The following is an 18570-nucleotide window of genomic DNA, read 5'->3' as shown; positions in this document are numbered from 1 at the left end:
GTGATTTAAAGGCCTTGCAGTACCAAAACCTGCTTTGCTTCTGATTTAAGTAACTTCCAATGAAGCGGCAGACAACAGGCCGGAGTGAGTGCTGCAGTAGTAGACATAAAGGAGAGGGAAACAGCAGGATGGAAATAGACTAGGGCAGCTGTGATAGGAATGAAGAATGTAGTGTACTTAAAGGCTTAGCAACCTCTTCAGAGGTCTGCTTCGGCACTCTTGTGGGGCGACAGTGAACAAATTGTAAACAAGCAAACAAATGAATATGTTTTCACATGGCATCACCGATGTCTTCCATAGGCTAATAATAATGAATCATTTGAAAACAAGAGCACAAAAACACATACGACAACTGCACTAGATGACAGTGACTAGACAGTTTCAATAATGCATTCATTGTCATGTCCGTGTTGGGCACTTAAGAGGATATTTTTTTTTTCAGCTGTCACACTGCTTTCTGAGCTGTCAGTGCATCAGGCAGAATTAACAAAAATATGTCTTCCAAACATAATAACGAGAAAAGAAAATTATACCCAGCCAGTGGCGTGATCATAATGTGCAATTTGTCACTGTCCACAACAAGAGAAAAATGTTCGCTCGACACTACCGTGGACCCTCCAATGATGAACGCCATCCATTTTGGTTGAGTTCCAAGTTGTTTGAATCAGAAGTAAAGACATTTTCCAATTGGAAAGAATATCACCATCATAAAACTCTTAAGTGCAGGCAATGCTTCAATTAATATTCTTATCTACCAAACTACATAAAGCTAAGCTAAAATATAATCACATTGAACAAAGCTACAATAAAATAACTCTCTCTGCAAGTGGTCCTGGAATGAATGTGGTATGAATTGCCTTATTGTCTGGCTTTCTTGGAATTGATCAAATTAATTTCTCATAATGATAAGCCAGACTAATTCCTGTCAGCATCAATCTTGGTTTGACCATTTTCAGCACACTTTTCTTCTTTTGTCCCTCCCTACTGAATGGAGGGGCAATTTCAGGGTGAATTATCTTCTGACATACATATTTTTTGGTTGAATTCCAAACACCAGTATTTGACTAACCACTGTAAAAAAAAAAAGTTTCTTCATGCAACAGATTTTCTTATCTAATTTCATCATAAATAATTCATGGAGATATAGTACAATTATCATTGAAGGAACTAAAAAGTAAACTAGAACAGAGAGTGAATTCTTTCAATCACACTATGTTGTTTGCAGCCTTCAGGGTGAACATTGTTGGCAGTGCACTAAAGCCTCGCCTGCTGTCCGCCAGCTATTTGTGTTTATTAAGAGTCTATAAAAGGAAGTGGGCACGGCGGCACGGCCCACATCAAACTCCAAGCGGCGAAGCCTAGAAGTGGTCATGCTGCTGTCATCAAACACGCAAGAGAGCTGCTCTCTTGATGCGTGAGGCCTGACAACAAACAGACCCTTTGGCTTAGAGCGCTATCTGAAGTAGAGATGAGGAGCTCTAATAAGGTAGGAGGCTTTGCATGGGAGTATCAATAATTCACAATTCAAAACGTGCACTAGCTGAGAAGAACTTGGGAAGCATTCATCGGTATTCTCAGATACCTCCCCAGCTGTGGCATTCTCTTTTCCCACAGGAAAAGAAAGCAATTTAGATAAGTCGTCCCCAAATCGCTGAAACATTATGAGCCATCACCGTCTCGACGATATGTCCTATTTTATTTTTTATACAATCAACGTTTTCTAGTGCTAATCTGCCTTGCCCCCACATTCCCAAATCATGCATTAGATTAATTTTAAATTCTGAATGGTCCTCAGGCATGAATGATTGTTTATCTGTATGTGCCGTGTGATTGGCTGGGAACCATGGTGTAACCTGCACTTTCAATTTCAATCAGCTAAGATTGACTGCTGCTTACTCATGACCCTCCTGAGGACAAGCAGTATTAGGAATATTGTTGGATACGTCGACCTTCTTATCAGAGCAGTGGTGCTTGTTACCATCACATATGCACTAAATTGTTGAAGTTTGTGTTTCAGAATTTATTTCAAAGATTGTTGTTGTGTAGCATGTTATTTGGTCTGTACTGTAGCTGCAGTGTTATCGGAGCAGTTGGAGCTCTGCTATATTTGCACTTCCTATCTACGCTAGAGGGACGGGTTGTCTCGGCCTGTAATTAAAAGCTTTCCTGAGACACACCCGACACTTTATGCTATTACGTGCACAACACAAATCACAGCAGGAGCTTACGAGGAGATCTGACAATTTATTGTTTACAGAGAGAATTGTGCTCAAGGGAGAAGCTTAAAATGAACATGAGTCACAGAGATGTTACAGCATTCAAGTGGAAATCAACGCACATTTTTTTTTACAATATATGTCATATGCAGTCTAAAAACAAGGTATTCTGATTATTATTGCGTTGTTTGGAATGTGAAAAACGAGGTCACAGTTGCTCGGGAAACGGCCAATTAATAATAATACATTTAATAAATAACATTTTTTCCTACTAATCAGAAGGTATTCTTAAAAAAGATTTTTTTTCTTGTAATATTGCAACCTCATTTTCACCTTATATTATCACTAGAAATATTTTTAATTAGTGTGATAAACTTTTTAAAAAAAAAATAAAAAATCTTGTGTGAATAATCCATCTGTTAGCAGGTTTTGCTTATATTTAAAATGTTTGTTTGGCATGAAAGCTCATATGCACAATTCTTTGGATTAAAATGCCAACAATATTTACAGGTTATTATTACTATTGTTATTTATTTGGCACGACAGCTTTCACTTTCCAGTAGGTGACTATTTCGGAGTGTCTCATGGAGTGTGGTCAGCTTAAGGAAATGATGGAAGTGTTGTGAATTTAGTCTTTGGAGGAGGCCTGACATGCCTCAAAAAAATAGCTGAGGGTCTTCTGGCGCACATGAGGTGACATAGCACGGGAGATCCGGCATCTAGAAGGACATGTGATCTATGGGGACGGCATGACCTATGCCACACTCGGCACTATCAAATGTTCAAGAGAGCTCTGCCGGACAAGTAGGAAATACTTTTTAGTTTTTGTCGTATCAACTTTCTCTGCTTTGACTACTGAGGACATTATAAACATGTTCTTATGGTGGTGTTCAATTATTTGTTGATCCTCATCTGCAGCCAATTAAACATGCTCTGGAGAACTTGTTTAATTTTTCTGCCCTTAGGGGTAATGTGGGTTGTTGGGATAACAGTGGATGTCATTCACCGCTGTATTTAAATATATGTATTTAAAACCGCACATAAAGGAGCTAAAAATAAATATGCACCAATTAGACTTTTGCAACAACAACCTTTTTGGATTTCATTCATGATGTTCTGTTCTGTCTTTGACATAACCATTTGAAGTTAAAGCACCTTGTCCGATATAATCAAAGGTCGTTGTTTTTGAGCGGATGTGTTTGCTACAGATTGCTGCACAATTTCAAGTTAAAAGGTACTGTGATGTTGTTTTTTTTATTTTTTATTTTAGTCATTTGATGGCAGAGCACAAACTCCCCCGAGATGGCTTGCCGGTTGAAACAGAATTGAAACACATACTGTATTACAATGTTTGTCAGATCAAAACTGCACACATTCAAAAGCAATGTGTGATGTTTTGAAACTTTCATGTTTGGACTTTGACTTTGAGAAGGCTGCCTTTCTTGACATATAATATTACAATACCTGAAGCAACAGTATGTGGCAAGCATTCTACAATAAAAAGGATGGTGTTGCCAGTTTTCCTCTTCACAGGATTGATACTCGCATCACTGTCATTACATAACGCTCAGGCACAGACACGTTATTGGCTTTACTTCTGCAGCTTTTGACTGTCTTTGTTGTGTTGATTCCCTTAGCTCCAAGTTAGTTAACTTTTGAATATCCATCAGAAGCTTTCAAAAAAAGTAGTAAATTATTAATGATATTTCTAAAAGAATTGATTTGCAATGTCAAGGGCTGTCCTCTCTTTCATGGAAACACTAATTCATCTTTAAAACACAGCACGTCTCTTTTTGAGGCTCCTGTTGACCACTTTGTCTGACTAGAATAAATTACATGTGCTGGGAGCAGGGCTGCCACCCGGGATTCAGACCTGTGTAGAAAAAAAAAAAAAAACCTTCGGGGCATCATACCTTCAATGCCATATAAGAATACTTACTACCAGTAATATATTCTGTCAGACAGGGATCCTTAGAATTATCCAAAATTTCCAGTACCCTATGGTGAGCCTAGTTGTGGGGCTAATCTACCTGCTATTAGTTTAGGTTACTTATAAACTAGCAACAAGTTGTATTTAATGATCAAGACAGGAATATGTGTTTTTGTTGCGAATTGTGGGTTCTTTCTTGGCATATTGTGCAATCCCTCCACAAAATGTCATTTTAATATAAATATTTTGCTTTGTGTAATCTGGCTAATTTACTAACAAGGATCTCACCTAAAATATTCAACATGAATATTTGTGCTTTAAATAGTGCACTGAAAGCTTATAGGTCAGGTGACTGTGTTTTACTGTCTTCTCCATCAACATGCAAATCCAGTACAGTATATTAATCATATTGTAATAGAAACAATTATGTTTAAAGGTTAATTATAATGAAAAGACACAATTTTATTGACGGTTCATTCGGTTAGGGACTGATTTTGAATGCGTGCCTGAATGAAAAACTACAAAGCAACCTTACTAAATTTGATTAAATATTATTAAGTTACATTACAGTCGCTGATGGTGTTCGGGCAGCGTGGAGTCGATTAGTGCTTAGTGAAGGTGTGCATGTGGCTGTGGCTGGTTCTTCATCTCTATATGTGCCCAAGCGTTATATTATTTAGGCCAGATGGTTTAGTAACATGCAATGAATAGCACGCTTACATTGTTTGCATAATAGCTGCAATTACATCCGAAATAACCTTGGAAGACTATAAATTAACCACCCATACTCGACATGTCCCCACAATTAAAAATGGCAAACGGTGTAATTTCTGCACAGTATATAGTTCCTTATGTACATACATTATGCTCCCCACATACCACATTACTATTAACCTTAACAAGACACAGATTCAGATTTTTTTTTGTTATTCATATTAATGCAGTGCACTTTCCTCCATAATTACGTAAGGATTGAATGATATTGACTGCGTTTTAAAAATGACTCTTATCCTCTGTAATCCTTGCAGAACATCTCAGTGCTTCATCTTTAAATATGCAAGTAGCACTTGTTCATCAATGTGAACCCTAATCTTAAAGCACTCCAGGAAGAAATTTGGATCAAACAACTCCTTCCTGTTTGATGATCATGCATTTCAGACAAGTCTCAGAAATCACTAGAGACACTGCAATGTGCCTTATCGTATTTCAATTTGGTTTTGATTCTGTTTTTCATTTCAATGGTAGTTCTTGAAATAAAGAGATCATCACAGATTAAAAAGGATATAATCAAGAGGGTGGCACTGCAGGGTGTAGGGTAGGGAGGCACAGCGACTAATTTGGAGGGGCACGCCCATGAATGCCCCTCCAGTGACACTGACACTGAGCAGAAAGACCGTCTTTGATAATGACATATTTTCCCCAATAATATTGAGGCTAAGTTACCCAGACAATCCCTTAACATTTTACATTGAAATCAACACATCTCAGAGTGCAATTGCTACATTTAGAATTAAATTCAAGAGCTAAGGTGTATTATAAAACTTAGTCCCACTCTCTCCCGCTCTGAAATTGGTTCATGTTTTTGTCTCTCCTATGGGCTTAATTTTTGCAAATTGCTTCTCTAGCAAGTCTCTTTCTTGACTTCAGTACATTCAAAAACATTGCCCGAGTCCTAAAGACAATGAGGAGGTATGAATATACTGTATTCCATCTTTTATCCTCTTCACTGGCTCCCTATCAGGATCAAACATATAACATTGCCTTAAGGGACCCACAAGTTTCTGGCATGGAAATGCTGCTCCATACCTAAAGGTACCTCAACCGTCAAACCAGTATAGAAACTTTCAAAGACGGCATATGAATGCTTTTGTCTATTTTCAGTTAAAAACGTGTGCAACAAGTGAAAAGCGGGACACAGCACCTGTACTGACTACCTGTCAATTAGAGCTTTCATATCAAATTCATTCAACAACTCTTTTGGACTATTGGAGGTGTTTCACAGTGAGAACACACAAACTCCAAAATTATCATCTTTGGAAATGGCCAAACAAATAATTTGCAGGTGATACCGACCCCGTTTGTCTTGCTAGGTCTGCAAGAGTTAAATGTGCTATTAGGAGTGAGTAGAACACCAAATAATATAGTGAATGGGGGTTCTGGTAAACTGATTGCCTCTAATGTCCAACACCAGTTTACTGGCTGCATATACGACTTCAAAGATCGTCTCAGTGGGGAGGTTGACATCACTCGCTCGCTGCTCAGCACCCCATGCTGAGACTACCTGGGTATCAAAATCAAACCTACAGGGGGCAAAACCAAGCAGTCCATTGGTCATGGGCCGAACAGGATAAACAGTTATTGAACAGACAAAATCAAAACACTCGTGAACATAAATGAATAGAAGCAGTCTACAACATTACAGATCTTAAAATGCTTTGCTTTGAGACAGCACTTCATGAAATGACCAAATAACGTAAATTCAAACCTGTTGCCGCTCTGATTTTGGACATTTGTAAAGTGAGCAGAAATGATTTGATGGGGTTATGTAAACCTGACACATCAATGAAACAGGTGGCTACCTAGTTCGTACTTTTCACTGCCAGAGGAAGGATTGCAAATTGGTTATATGAGAAGGAGTCAACAGCTAATTATTACGCATGATGATGAAATGCCCAAGATGCTGAGTGATCTTTAAAAAAAATGCAAATGTGGCCTTTTAAATTTCCATTGAATTATGCTCGATGCGTAATATATGTAAGGACTGAATGGTTGCCATTCTGCAAAAAATCTGGGTCCTTGGTGGGGAAAAAATCTCCCAAAACCTTTGGGACCACTATATTGTCGTGCTGAAATCAAACCATTTAAAAGAAAAATATATAAAATAATGCATACATTGCATTTTATGTGTGTCATCAAAGATACACAATGCAATTACTATGAGAGCATGACGTATAATATAAGTAAACACATAATACTACTACTACTACTACTACTACTAATAATAATAATAATGATAATGATACATAATACGCAGCACCTGTGTGAATATTTTTGCAATTTCTTGTGATTCTTGTTTCATTTAGTTTACATTATGATGACGCTAAATACTGTAGATGTTTTTGGGGGGCTTGAAATGGCTTTGCTTTTGACACACAGTCTGTCAAGATATCATTTATTAAAAGCTACTTCATCCGTGGATTATTTTCCCAGGATAAAAATGTCACATCGCCCGCCTCAACTGTTGTGTGTCTATAAAAAGACAGTGCCCTCATTGATTAATTAAATGCAGGGTTGTCATTTCGGTGTCATTTCACATATATATATATATATATAGAAGCCCACTTAGCGTGAATGTTGTCAGAAAAGATTAACGGTAGAAGCAAACCAGCAATGTAGGCCAAAAATAAATAAATATCTTGGAAAAAGATTAATTCCCTGGGGCATAAACATAATTATTTGGCACTTGTGTTGTTATATAATCCCCCCGAGTCATATTAGAGAAAATGTTGCACTTTAATCCCGACTATTTGTTTAAAATAGCATTAAAATAATCTTGAAGGTACTTTTTCAAATGCAATTTCTTGCAAGTTTATGTTTATAATTTTCGAATGTTATTGAATGTTAATGTTGAAAGGGATAGTAACACCACTGCCACTTTTCCTCCTAAAAACAAGACATGCAAATGAATCTTAAATATGAAATGGGATGAAAGCACTTTGTCACCACAGTACTAAATGTTCAAAATCAAAGTGTTTGTAAGATTGAGCTTTTTACTAAACTAGGAAGGAGGACTCCACCAGTCTCTGGTATTTTTGTTTTCTAATGTTGACAAATGGAATTTAAAACAAATTGGCAATTTCCTCCGGCAGATCAAAATGAATGAACTTTAACCTTTTACAGACGGTCATAAAAATTCTTGACGCCCAATAATAAACTGTGTGCTGTCTGTGTTTACTTGACAACTTTTGTAAACAAATGTTTCATTTAAACTCGGTGACTGGGAAATGCTCCCAACCAAACTTTAGAGATCACTTTGCTGTCTCCTTCACTCTGACTTTTCTCCCTTTCTGTATGGATGCTGTTTATGCATTTGGATTATGAATTGCCCAACAATTTATACAAATACAACAGAGTAAAGAGATCATTTTGATTACATACAATTAAGAGATAAAAATGCTTTTGTTGATTCCAAAATACTTCAAATTGACTTCGACACATTGCTAATTTATGCACCCGCGGGGGACGTCCTTGCCCCGCATCAGCATGACATATTTGAGTACATGTGAATTATATGTGTGGGACATGTGGTGCCTTGACACAGAGCACCCCCCCCCAAGCTCGTGGACTCGCTGAAGTTCAACTCAGGCTTTTCTCATATTTCACCCTCTCAGTTTCTCTTTGCATTTCTCCTGTCAGAACTTAGCTGGTTCCTATGAGAAGACAAGCGGCGAGACAATGTCGGATGGCAAGATTTTAACAGCGGAGATAATCTTCATCAAAGAATCACTGGAGAGCGGAGAGGGAATTGAAACAAAGATAAATAAGGTAAGAGAGCTCCCTCAGTACAAGACTGTGTTATAAAGAACGTGCTGTATATAATAATTCAAAACTTGTACAGCTTTAATATAAGATTAAAGTCCAAACTTTTGACAGTTTATGACACAAAATGTAAATGCGTTCGGATAAATGGGTGGATGAAGTCTCAACATGTCATAGTCCTATCTTTAGTCTTGTAATGTAATGTAAACCAAGTTAATGCTTGAACCAACTTTGACCAAATTGAATGTAAAAATTTGTTCACAGCCCTCATTAAGGAACTGTCAATCCACTTTTTATTCTGCTGCAGTCTCCACTGGCCCAAGTGAGCTGCTCCCAAGCCTCCACGTCACTGGGTGGCCAGTCTGAAAATACACTCAAACACAGCGGCACTGCCTCCATGGAGACAACTGCGAATAAACACCAGAGCCTTTCCCAGCAGTGGGGTCACGATTCCGCTGGACGTGTTGAGGTTAGCTCAGGTTACTCTTCCGAGAAGCCTCCTACGATGAGTGCCACATGCTCGGCGCACGTGTCCCCCACGCTGGCTTCATCCAGAGAGTCCATCCTGTCAGAAAGCTGGGACAGAGACAAGTGCTGGCCCGCCATGCCGCTTTCCTCTGTTGGTTCTCCTACTTCCCTCAGCCGCACTGTTTCCCCCTGCTCGTCGGTGCGCTCTGGCGTCTTCTCCCCTGCTGTGGTTCAGATCAGAAAGCATGCTCTTGCCCCGGGCTCCAGTCTGTTTCACATCGCTCAGTCCTGTTTCTCTTCCTGCGACAGTCTGGCTTCTTCAATCTGTCCGCAGTCCCCTTCTTTTCGGCACCGGCCTCCCCTCACCAGACTCTCCCTCCTGACAGCCATCTTGAGGAAAGGCCGTCTCCCTGTTCTGTCTGCTTCCCTCCGGAGGCCCTACACCCCCTGCTGGCCTGTTAACCCGGTGACCCTCACTTTCTGCAAAGCATGTTCAGCGGCTTCCAGTGTGGCCTCCATTCCCCTGGAGTTTTCATCTCCGTTCTCATCATGTACATCCTTAGATAGTCAAACCTTTGCACACAGGGAGCCTATTAGGTCTGTTCCAAGCCACCCATCTGAGTTGCCTAATGAGCACAGTAGGCCTCGCACTCCAGTTAAAAGATGCTCAGGGGAGATTCGCCCAAGAAACGTGCCAAAGTGGGAGCAGGTTATTTCACCGCCGCGGTTAGAAAGCAGCGTGGTATCGAGAGACCCACCACTGAGGTTGTGCTCAAAACTCAAAGATGTTCCACTGAGCTACAAAGAAATATCACTGCAGCACTCTTATGTGTTCAAGCGTCCTGAGCAAAAGCCCAGTTTTGCTCACATGTACCTCAGCAGTAAAGGAGAGTGCATTCATCCTACACTTGTGCAGCAACCGGTGGAGAAAAGTCGGCGGTCAAATTCTTCCCTGTCAAAGCTTCGTGTGCTCTCTGAGCGACTGCGATCCCCTTCCCCCTGCTCCCCCTTGTCTTCTCCATCACATTCCCTCTCAGCCAGCGGCACTACATCACCAGCTCTCCCTTCTCTCCCCAAAGCACCCAACCTGACACCGTCTCGCTACACACCCGTCTCTTTTTCCGGGTGGTCCTCGCCCATCGGCTCTCCCACGCCAACGCCCTCTCCCGCCACGCTATTTCGAGACCTCACGCCGTCCCCTTCCTTCTCTCTGCGCTCCACGCCCTCCCCGAGGCCGGGGAGTGGAATATCAGACTGCAGTGACAGGGAGGGTAAAAAAAGAAAGGTAGCCACTCTGTTTGCCACGTGCACTCCTTGAACACGCTCAAGGATACATGCTGTTCTTTGACTCGGCTTTCACTCGATTGATATATACAGACATGCAGTCAAAATATTGGCTACGGCTGAATAGTCGACATAGACCAGACAAAATTCCATTTTTACAAAGATATGTCGTTCAGAGAAATATTGATTGTGAATAATAACAATTCCCTTTGAAGACACGAGAAAAGTGTATGCTGAGATGATTTTTTTCATATTTTTCCACCATGTTTTCAGTCATGTTTCATAGACGTGACATTCATGAAAAGTCAAGTCAAAAGTGTCAAGTCAAATTTATTTATATAGCACAAAAATGTCTGTCTCAAAGGGCTTCACATGCCCACAAGTTTTCAAACTAAAAGTGTGAAGGGTGGCATTATTTTTTTAGAATCAGCATGTGTGGTTACAATTTATTTGAAAGCCTGATACTGCTACGACCATGCGTCATTGTGTTCTTTCGTTGTTCTTGAGCAATGTTGTATTCAACGTTGGACAATAATGCATTTCTCACTTGCTTTTAGAACATTTCAAGTGTTTTTTTTTTTTTTTATATTTGTAAGATTCTGTTTAGTCGCTTTGGTTCTTACAGATGTGAAGAATGCAGGGAACTGTTGTCAACACACGCGCACACACACACACACACACACACACACACAGAAAACCCTGCAGCTCCTTCTGTTTTGCTGTTAACCAAACACAGCCACATCCCCAACAATAAGAGAGTGCACACACTTGTGCACAAACACAATCTTATGTTTATTTATTTCCACTGCTGAAAATATTTTTCTCCCCTGTTACATTCATATCAATAGCAAATAAAGAGGACCTGCTTTTTCCCGTCACAAAATCTGGCGTTTGAACAGAGCTGTGTGGACTTTTTACATGATCCACTCTATGTTGGACATCCATTAAGAGCCAATTCTCTGTCCTCAGCTTTTCAATTTCACCAGCACTCCCAGGAGAATATTTATTGAGCAACAATCACACTCGAGTCGTTGGCGTCCGTCCAAATGACTGAAAGGTTGCGTGTATCCTGGAGCAATGACAGATAAAGATGATGACTGTCCTATATGATCATTCAGCTGAACTGTGAATTAATTCATATTCATGCGTGTTCTTCCCACTCGGCATGCTGAAGCCTTACAAGATTAAGTCAAGCTACAAATCACTTGCTGCAATCCCTACAAACACCCTTCTCTTGGATCAGCAGGTACCTTCACCTCCTGCAATTATATCAAAGCACATCATTACGCTGTTACTGATCATCTGATGTTTTAGCGCTGTACAGTACTTATACATCCAAGGCACAAGGAGATAACTATTAAGTAAATGCAGATTGTATATATGCAAATTGTGCAGGAATGGTGTGTGGGGGGTCTAAGGATAATCACTTACAGATGATTACAGTCTGTTGGCATCCACTGTGCTTCATATTCACAGATAATAGATGAACAGGTGCAGAGTGAGAACATCTTGAAAAGAGGAGATCAGTCTCATGGAGACACTCATGCCGAGGTATTTGTGCATTGATCACTGAACATTTATGCCATGGATATCATATAATTGAGATAAAACCTTAAGTCTTTCTTTGTGTGTTCATCAGATGTGCTCACCTGCTCAGCTCCGGCAGCAGTCGGAGGAATTGTATGCTACCATTGATGAAATATTGGCAGATTCCAATCCACAAGTGGGTGCAGCACAATCATTTAGTAACTCTCACGGTGCTACTTTGTTAATTACAGATGTTAATTTTGCTCCGTTTTAGAACAAAAGGGCGACCAAGGCGTTGGTGACAGACGGCGGTTTACGGGTACAGTGAGTTCCCCTTTTCCCATTCTCTCTAATGCCTCTTAACGATAAAAAGCATCAGCGCTCATCCTTACTGACTCCGTTGTGGTGAGATGATAATCTTGACAGTAAAGTGATTTCACATCAGAATACAGATCGGCAGTATCACTTATCAGGATCGTTTCAGGAGATAGGATGAACATTTTCATTTCAATATATGCCAGAAGCAAAATGCAACGGATATTGGTAAAGCAAGGTGCTTTATCTGAAATGTAAAATCACTGCAGGTACGAAGAGCAAATTGTCGACTATGGCTTCAGAAAGACAGAAGCAGCTTGTCAAGAGAGCAGTGTTGGTTTACTCTTGTAAACTTAGATTGACTGATTGGACAAAATCGATTCCCAAAGATATTTGTTTATATTTATTGCTATTTAAACTTGTGTAAGTAACCACATTTGAAAGCTCTGGGCAAAACACTGAATAAAATAGTTACAGCTGAAATTCTCAAGTGAAAACAGGATAAAGCGGAAAAGTAATTCGATTGAGGAAATGTTCCCTAATGAAATAATAAGATAAAAGTGAATTTGAAGTGAGAAATCATCAGGATGATGATTGAAGCCATCTGTTCATTATTGATCAAAAGGTTCACAAGTCTAAGATCACTCTGCAGTCTTTCAACTGAGAGATGGCAACTTGCGAAAGAGGCACAAAAATTCTTCTTCTTTCTTTCTTTCTTTCTCTCTTTCTTTCTTTCGTTATTTCTTTCTTATGGATGACGACCTGTCTGTGGTGTACTAATCAATTAGTTTTGTCTTTGTTGTGTTTCCAGAACAAATCTGCCAAATCGTTGGGACGTGAAACCAAATATGTAAGTGCAACTGCAATTTTTATCCTTCAGTTTTCAACCTTCATTTAAAATTTTAATTATCATCTACTGTACAATAACATACTGTAAATGAGTGTAGCATATGCTAAGAAAGGACACATTACTGGAGGTGGAAAATCCAGGATGAGAAAGAAAAAACCCCCAAAAAACCCTGCCACAGTATTATACGCCCCTACGTAGATAATTTTTCTTTCACGTTGTCATCAGGCGTCTTCAAGCAGCATGCATCCATCTGGAAGTGTTGAAAAAAGACTAATGGACTCTAAAAAGGTAAAGGCATTCAATGTTTTCTCAATTGTAGTCCTTGTTTGGAAATTTAATTGCACGAGAATTCATTTGGAAAGAAGCTCATCTCTCTTATTATGTCTGCTGAATCACTCAGACAAAGCCTGGGATTGTTCGACCCATGATGACCATTCCAAGATTGTCAAAGGAAGATGGAGGATATCGACACTGTCCCTTCAGAGAAACAGATGTCTATCGCTGCTTAAAAGGGAACCCTGATCCATGCAAGGTAGATACAAACGATTGTTTTTTCTTCATTGTGCCAAGTCAAAATAACTATTGTACAAAAGTACATACTATGGGACAGACAAAAATAAATTGTACTCACACGGAGTGCTTCATGCATGGGAAAACGTAGCAGCTCGCAGTCCAGAAATTAATCCCTAATCCAATTGCCTCTGTCTTCCAACCATTTTCTATAAGCACTTGTCCTGTTAAAGGTCATGGAGACTGTAGCCTAGCACCTCAATGCCTGTCTAAAGAATTAATTATGACCTACTTTACAGTTTTGAAGCCAAATTTTACCCGTGTATAAAAACAGCCCACACGACAGTGCATGGTTGTGTTGTTTTGTTTTTATTGTATTTGACTCTCCAAGTGAGTAAACATTTGCTTTATAGACTATCGAATATTCACTCATTGCTGAGGAAGCAGTTGCAAAACAAAAATTTGCAGTCAAGATGAGCGTGAATTAATTAAACTCAAAATTAAATATGAAAACTCAAACACCTAACTTTTTATAGTGCAGCATTTTTTGGGTTATAAATAAATCGACCAGATCCTCTAAGGAAGAAAGACTTTTCAATGAATGCTTGTGTGGCACCTATTGACTGTACTTAAAGTAATGTCAAAGAGCAGATTGACATTTTACTGCTATTTCCGTCTTTCAACAGAACATATGGCCTTCAGCTCAAAGGTCTTTTACATAAAATAGAGAAGATGTGATTTGAATTACTTATCGCCTACATCAAGCGGAATCCTTGCATCTTCAAAAAAATGACTTTTCAGGAAATAAACAAGCAGTACAGAAAATGGATGGGTGGTATACAAATTTGTGCAATTACATCAACACACCACCACAAACTATGCTAGATTAGTTGAAAAACAACAACTTAAAACCTATGAGTGATGCAATAAATGACAATGCGTTGACCAAATGTGTTGTAATTGGCGGAAATGATTCTAAATGCAAACTCAACTTCGTGACCGACCAGTTCCTCCTGCTCTGAAACATTACAGCTATCAATTTCTAACAAAACAGACTTACTAAAATGTGGCAAATTTAACAATATTTGCTCATTCGGAATAACACTTCAGTAATTTTTGCATCATTCTGCAAACTAACAAATCACAACCTCTCACACTGCGCTTATGCTTTTACGCAAATTGTGGTGATAAAGAATTGGTTTAATATTCTTTCCTGGCAGAAAACAATCAGGACAATGGAAGACAAGAAAATAATTTCAGCTAATTTAACAGTGAGACAAACTACTTTAAATGTCAAATCCAAATAGGAAGCAACTTCATTTAAAGACTCCAGGGACCATTATCTGATTGTTGAGTTATTCACCGGTTCTTCAAGCAATTAACATAATTGCACAGCATTTGTGTCCTTTTCCATTTCAGGAGGAAAGCGTGTGCCTTGAAGACACGAGGGGAAATGGTCACACAAGTAGAAAACATCAAGTACTGCAAAAGAAAAGGACATCTGAAACAAGTCCATTCACCGTGTGTGAATTGCAAATCATTGAGCCCGAAGGCCAGCTCAGTCGTTTTGAGGACGATGCTTCCGCCTCTCTCCGTTCGGAAGCTTATGGAACTCACATTTAAGTTATGAAACATTCATGACGTGAATTGGAAGAGAAGACAAGAAAATACTTTCCCCGTTTTCAGCCAGGAAGGCTCATTCTAACCAAACCTGTGCTGCATTCATAAATGATTTTTAAAAGAGGGGTTGTGAAAAGCAGTTTCTTTAAATTCCTTGATATTGTGCCAGTGGTATGTCAGGGCCAAAGGGCAAAGGCAAGGAATGAGTTGGAAATCACTTAATTTCCATGTGCACAACACAGAAATAGTGAAATGTCTTCAATTGTCCAAGTCCAATGTGGAGGTTTGTTTAAGTCATTTACGAATTGACTTCTTCTACATCTGTCACCAGTAGTCAATAGGTAATTATTTTCTTGCCTTGCTGCCTGACTAGAGTGTCCCTTCTAACAAAAAGCTTTCATTTTTGTTGTTAATGTGGCTCTTGAAATGATAAAGACAACTGTCGTTCAGAAAAGCGTGGAAGAACTACTCAGCAGCAGTCCAATATGCAATCCAGTTACATGGCTTGACTTGACGTGTATAAAATCAAAGTGGGCAGCTCGAGCATTAAAATCTGTTATAATGTATGCTAATATATTTCCTCCACGCATAGGCAGCCACTTAATAATTGAGTTTGGCAATTGGGAAAATTAACAATCCACTAATTCATTTCACAAGTGATGTCAATCAGGCAATCTTTCTATATTGTAAACAGCCAAAATTACCCTGAAAGACAGTATGGTTTTAATTAGAAAAGAAAATTAAACAGTAAAGCTGGAATTACTTTAAATGCAAATTGTGTTGTAGGTGAACTTTTTTTTCATCTCAATTTGGCTAACATATGATAACAATAAAGACTGCCTTTGCATTGCACTATATTGCTAATGTTTGATTTTCAGATCCTACAGCATGTAAACAAGACTTTAATGCTGGCTTTATTAAAAGAAATCATAACACAGGTGTAAAACTGGAACTTTAAAAGAAATTTCTCAGTTGCTGCACAGGAGAATCAAGTGTATTATTTTCTGTTGCTAATTAAAGCAAAGAAAATCCATTGCACATAACATGAGACCAAGAACGATGAAAGTGGCTCCTGCAATGGACCTTCAACACACATTCACATCCACTCTGGACTGTTGTTGCTAGCATACAAATATGCTCTATGTATTTTAATTAACATTCTATCAGTCGTTGCACAATTTTCTTTGGTATCAAAGGAGACAATTGTGCTCACTGAGCTCCTGCTCCTCTTTTTCCACTTCTTCCCAACTTGATCTTGTCATTATATTATGCATTGCATCGATTGAACCGTTTGATAAAATATTGTTTGAACATTTCAATTTTCCCAAATGGAATGTCTCCATCCTGATGATTCCTGCCGTATCTCCTCAAAAAGACAAGATCGATTGAAGATGCTTTAGGTGGAAGTAGATTTGAAATAACATTTTTTTGATAACATACAGCTTAATCAAATATTGTTTGAAATAAATACCAAAATGATTGATACAGAATAAAGAGTAGCTAAAGTCCTACCGTTTTGGATAAAATAAATTTTACAATGAACCCTCATTCACTGCTAAGAATACATTACAGAACCGCTTACAGGGGCCACCCATGCATCCAACAACACGAATATGTTTAAAAATTAAGTAAAACTGTTCAATTTTGTTCATTAGTTTAATTGTATGCTTTTATAATGCATGATCATTGTCTGACATGTGTTTGCCCTTAATTCAACGGGCTATTTACTTCCACAAACCCACAAAATTATTATTATATTATCTCTTATTCTAAAAAAAATGACCATGCATAGTCAGGCTTTTTTTTTTTTATTAGAAAAAAATGACCAGCGCGGTGTGGCGCACTAGTAAGCACGCCCATCCCACAGTTCAGAGGGTGCAGCTTCGATTCCACCTCCGGCTCTTCGTATGTGGAGTTTGCATGTTCTCCCCGTGCCCGCGTGGGTTTTCTCCGGGCACTCCGGTTTCCTCCCACATCCCAAAAACCTGATTGAGCACTCCAATTTGCCCGTCGGCGTGAGTGCGAGTGCGAATGGTTGTTTGTCTCTGTGTGCCCTGTGATTGTCTGGCAACTGGTTCAGGTTGTCCCCCGCCTACTGCCCGATGAAAAAAAGGACCATGACCATATAGTAAGGCTTTTTTGGGGGGGAAAAAATAACAATGTATTGTAAGGCTGTTTTTTTTTTTTTGAGAAAATAAAAATTACCATGTATAGTCAGGATTTTTTTTCTTACTCTACATGGTCATTTTTAATTTTAATATTCTGATTGGGGTCCAAGCAGTTCACCTCCCGAGCTTTGATTGTTGTGGTGCACTCAGAATCACAGCATTGATTATTGAGAGGCTTTTATGGGCTCTATTCTTGTAACCAGTTCAGGCTAAATCTGTACTGGTGCAAGACGCGTTTAAGGTGCACTGCTTCTTTGCCTGCGAAACAAGTGTTGATACCCACAACGACACAAACTGCTCATTTGTAACTGCATGTATCTGTGGAAATACTGAAACCTGGTGCTGTAGTTTACTTTGCATTTTGGAGCTGGCTCTGTCTCAAAATTGCATTGTTCAGTAGTACAAAACACGTACTTTGAGACAACCTCATAAAAGGTTCTATTTTGAGCCTTCATACCCATCAGGCAGTGATTAAGCAGTAAGGAAGTCATTGCTGAATTAGTTGCCAATGTTAATCAAACAATTACAGTACAAAAACAATTGTGTATAATTTATTCTGGGTCATTTACTGTGAAAAGCCAGGGGTCGACTTTGGGGTCAAGTAATAGTTGCCTGTTGACGCAGATTTCAGTTTTTTTTCATGGGCTGTAATAAACTCCTGGCAAAAACTTGTTTTCGAGGATAAATAAGAAAAAGAGATTATCCGGCAAGCTTCTTTATAGAATGTCCAGCATTTTTCATGGATTTATTTTCCTTTTTGAGAAACTCCATCTCTCTGTGTGCTATCGGCTCTCCTGCTGCAGGACGTCAAGGAGAGACCATTTCATGTCTGTAGAGTCAAGGATATTGAACAACATCTCACACAAACCAAGAAGTAGATGGTTATCCTTTGTTTCTTCTTTTGTTCTTATTTGTAATCACTCACAAACGCTTGTTTTATCTTGATTTACTTTCCTGTTATTGGCAATTGGGCCTAATGAGATCCCATTCATGTTATCATCATTATTTCATTATTATTATGCATTGTGCATTTAAGTCAGATGACAGGAGGCAAGAGCCACGACACCAAGGTCAAACAGCATATTTACGAACCAGAGAAGGAAGATGTCATCGGTCATATGCTACAATCCGGTTAAGCAAGTC

General features: G+C 39.1%; 1 protein-coding gene across 5 annotated transcripts; it reads left to right on the top strand.

Moving 5' to 3' along the window:
* Nucleotides 1–1329: 1329 nt before the first annotated feature.
* Nucleotides 1330–16583, top strand: LOC119134684 (muscular LMNA-interacting protein). Of its 5 annotated transcripts, XM_037271682.1 has the most exons (12): nucleotides 1367–1486; nucleotides 5888–5958; nucleotides 8563–8691; nucleotides 8993–10438; nucleotides 11612–11683; nucleotides 11914–11988; nucleotides 12077–12160; nucleotides 12239–12283; nucleotides 13091–13129; nucleotides 13355–13417; nucleotides 13530–13661; nucleotides 15059–16583. In XM_037271682.1, the coding sequence occupies exons 3-12, from the start codon at nucleotides 8602–8604 to the stop codon at nucleotides 15260–15262; spliced, it is 2250 nt and encodes a 749-aa protein (XP_037127577.1). In that variant the 5' UTR covers nucleotides 1367–1486; nucleotides 5888–5958; nucleotides 8563–8601; the 3' UTR covers nucleotides 15263–16583. The 5 variants fall into 5 exon arrangements, with proteins under 5 accessions (XP_037127575.1, XP_037127577.1, XP_037127578.1 ...); XM_037271680.1 differs by lacking the exon at nucleotides 5888–5958 and having other exon boundaries at nucleotides 1330–1486; XM_037271679.1 differs by lacking the exons at nucleotides 1367–1486; nucleotides 5888–5958 and adding an exon at nucleotides 2916–3020.
* Nucleotides 16584–18570: the final 1987 nt, after the last annotated feature.

The sequence above is a fragment of the Syngnathus acus genome, chromosome 15 (assembly GCF_901709675.1).
Source record: "Syngnathus acus chromosome 15, fSynAcu1.2, whole genome shotgun sequence".
Classification (NCBI taxonomy): domain Eukaryota; kingdom Metazoa; phylum Chordata; class Actinopteri; order Syngnathiformes; family Syngnathidae; genus Syngnathus; species Syngnathus acus.
This window is presented reverse-complemented; position numbering and strand designations above follow the sequence as displayed.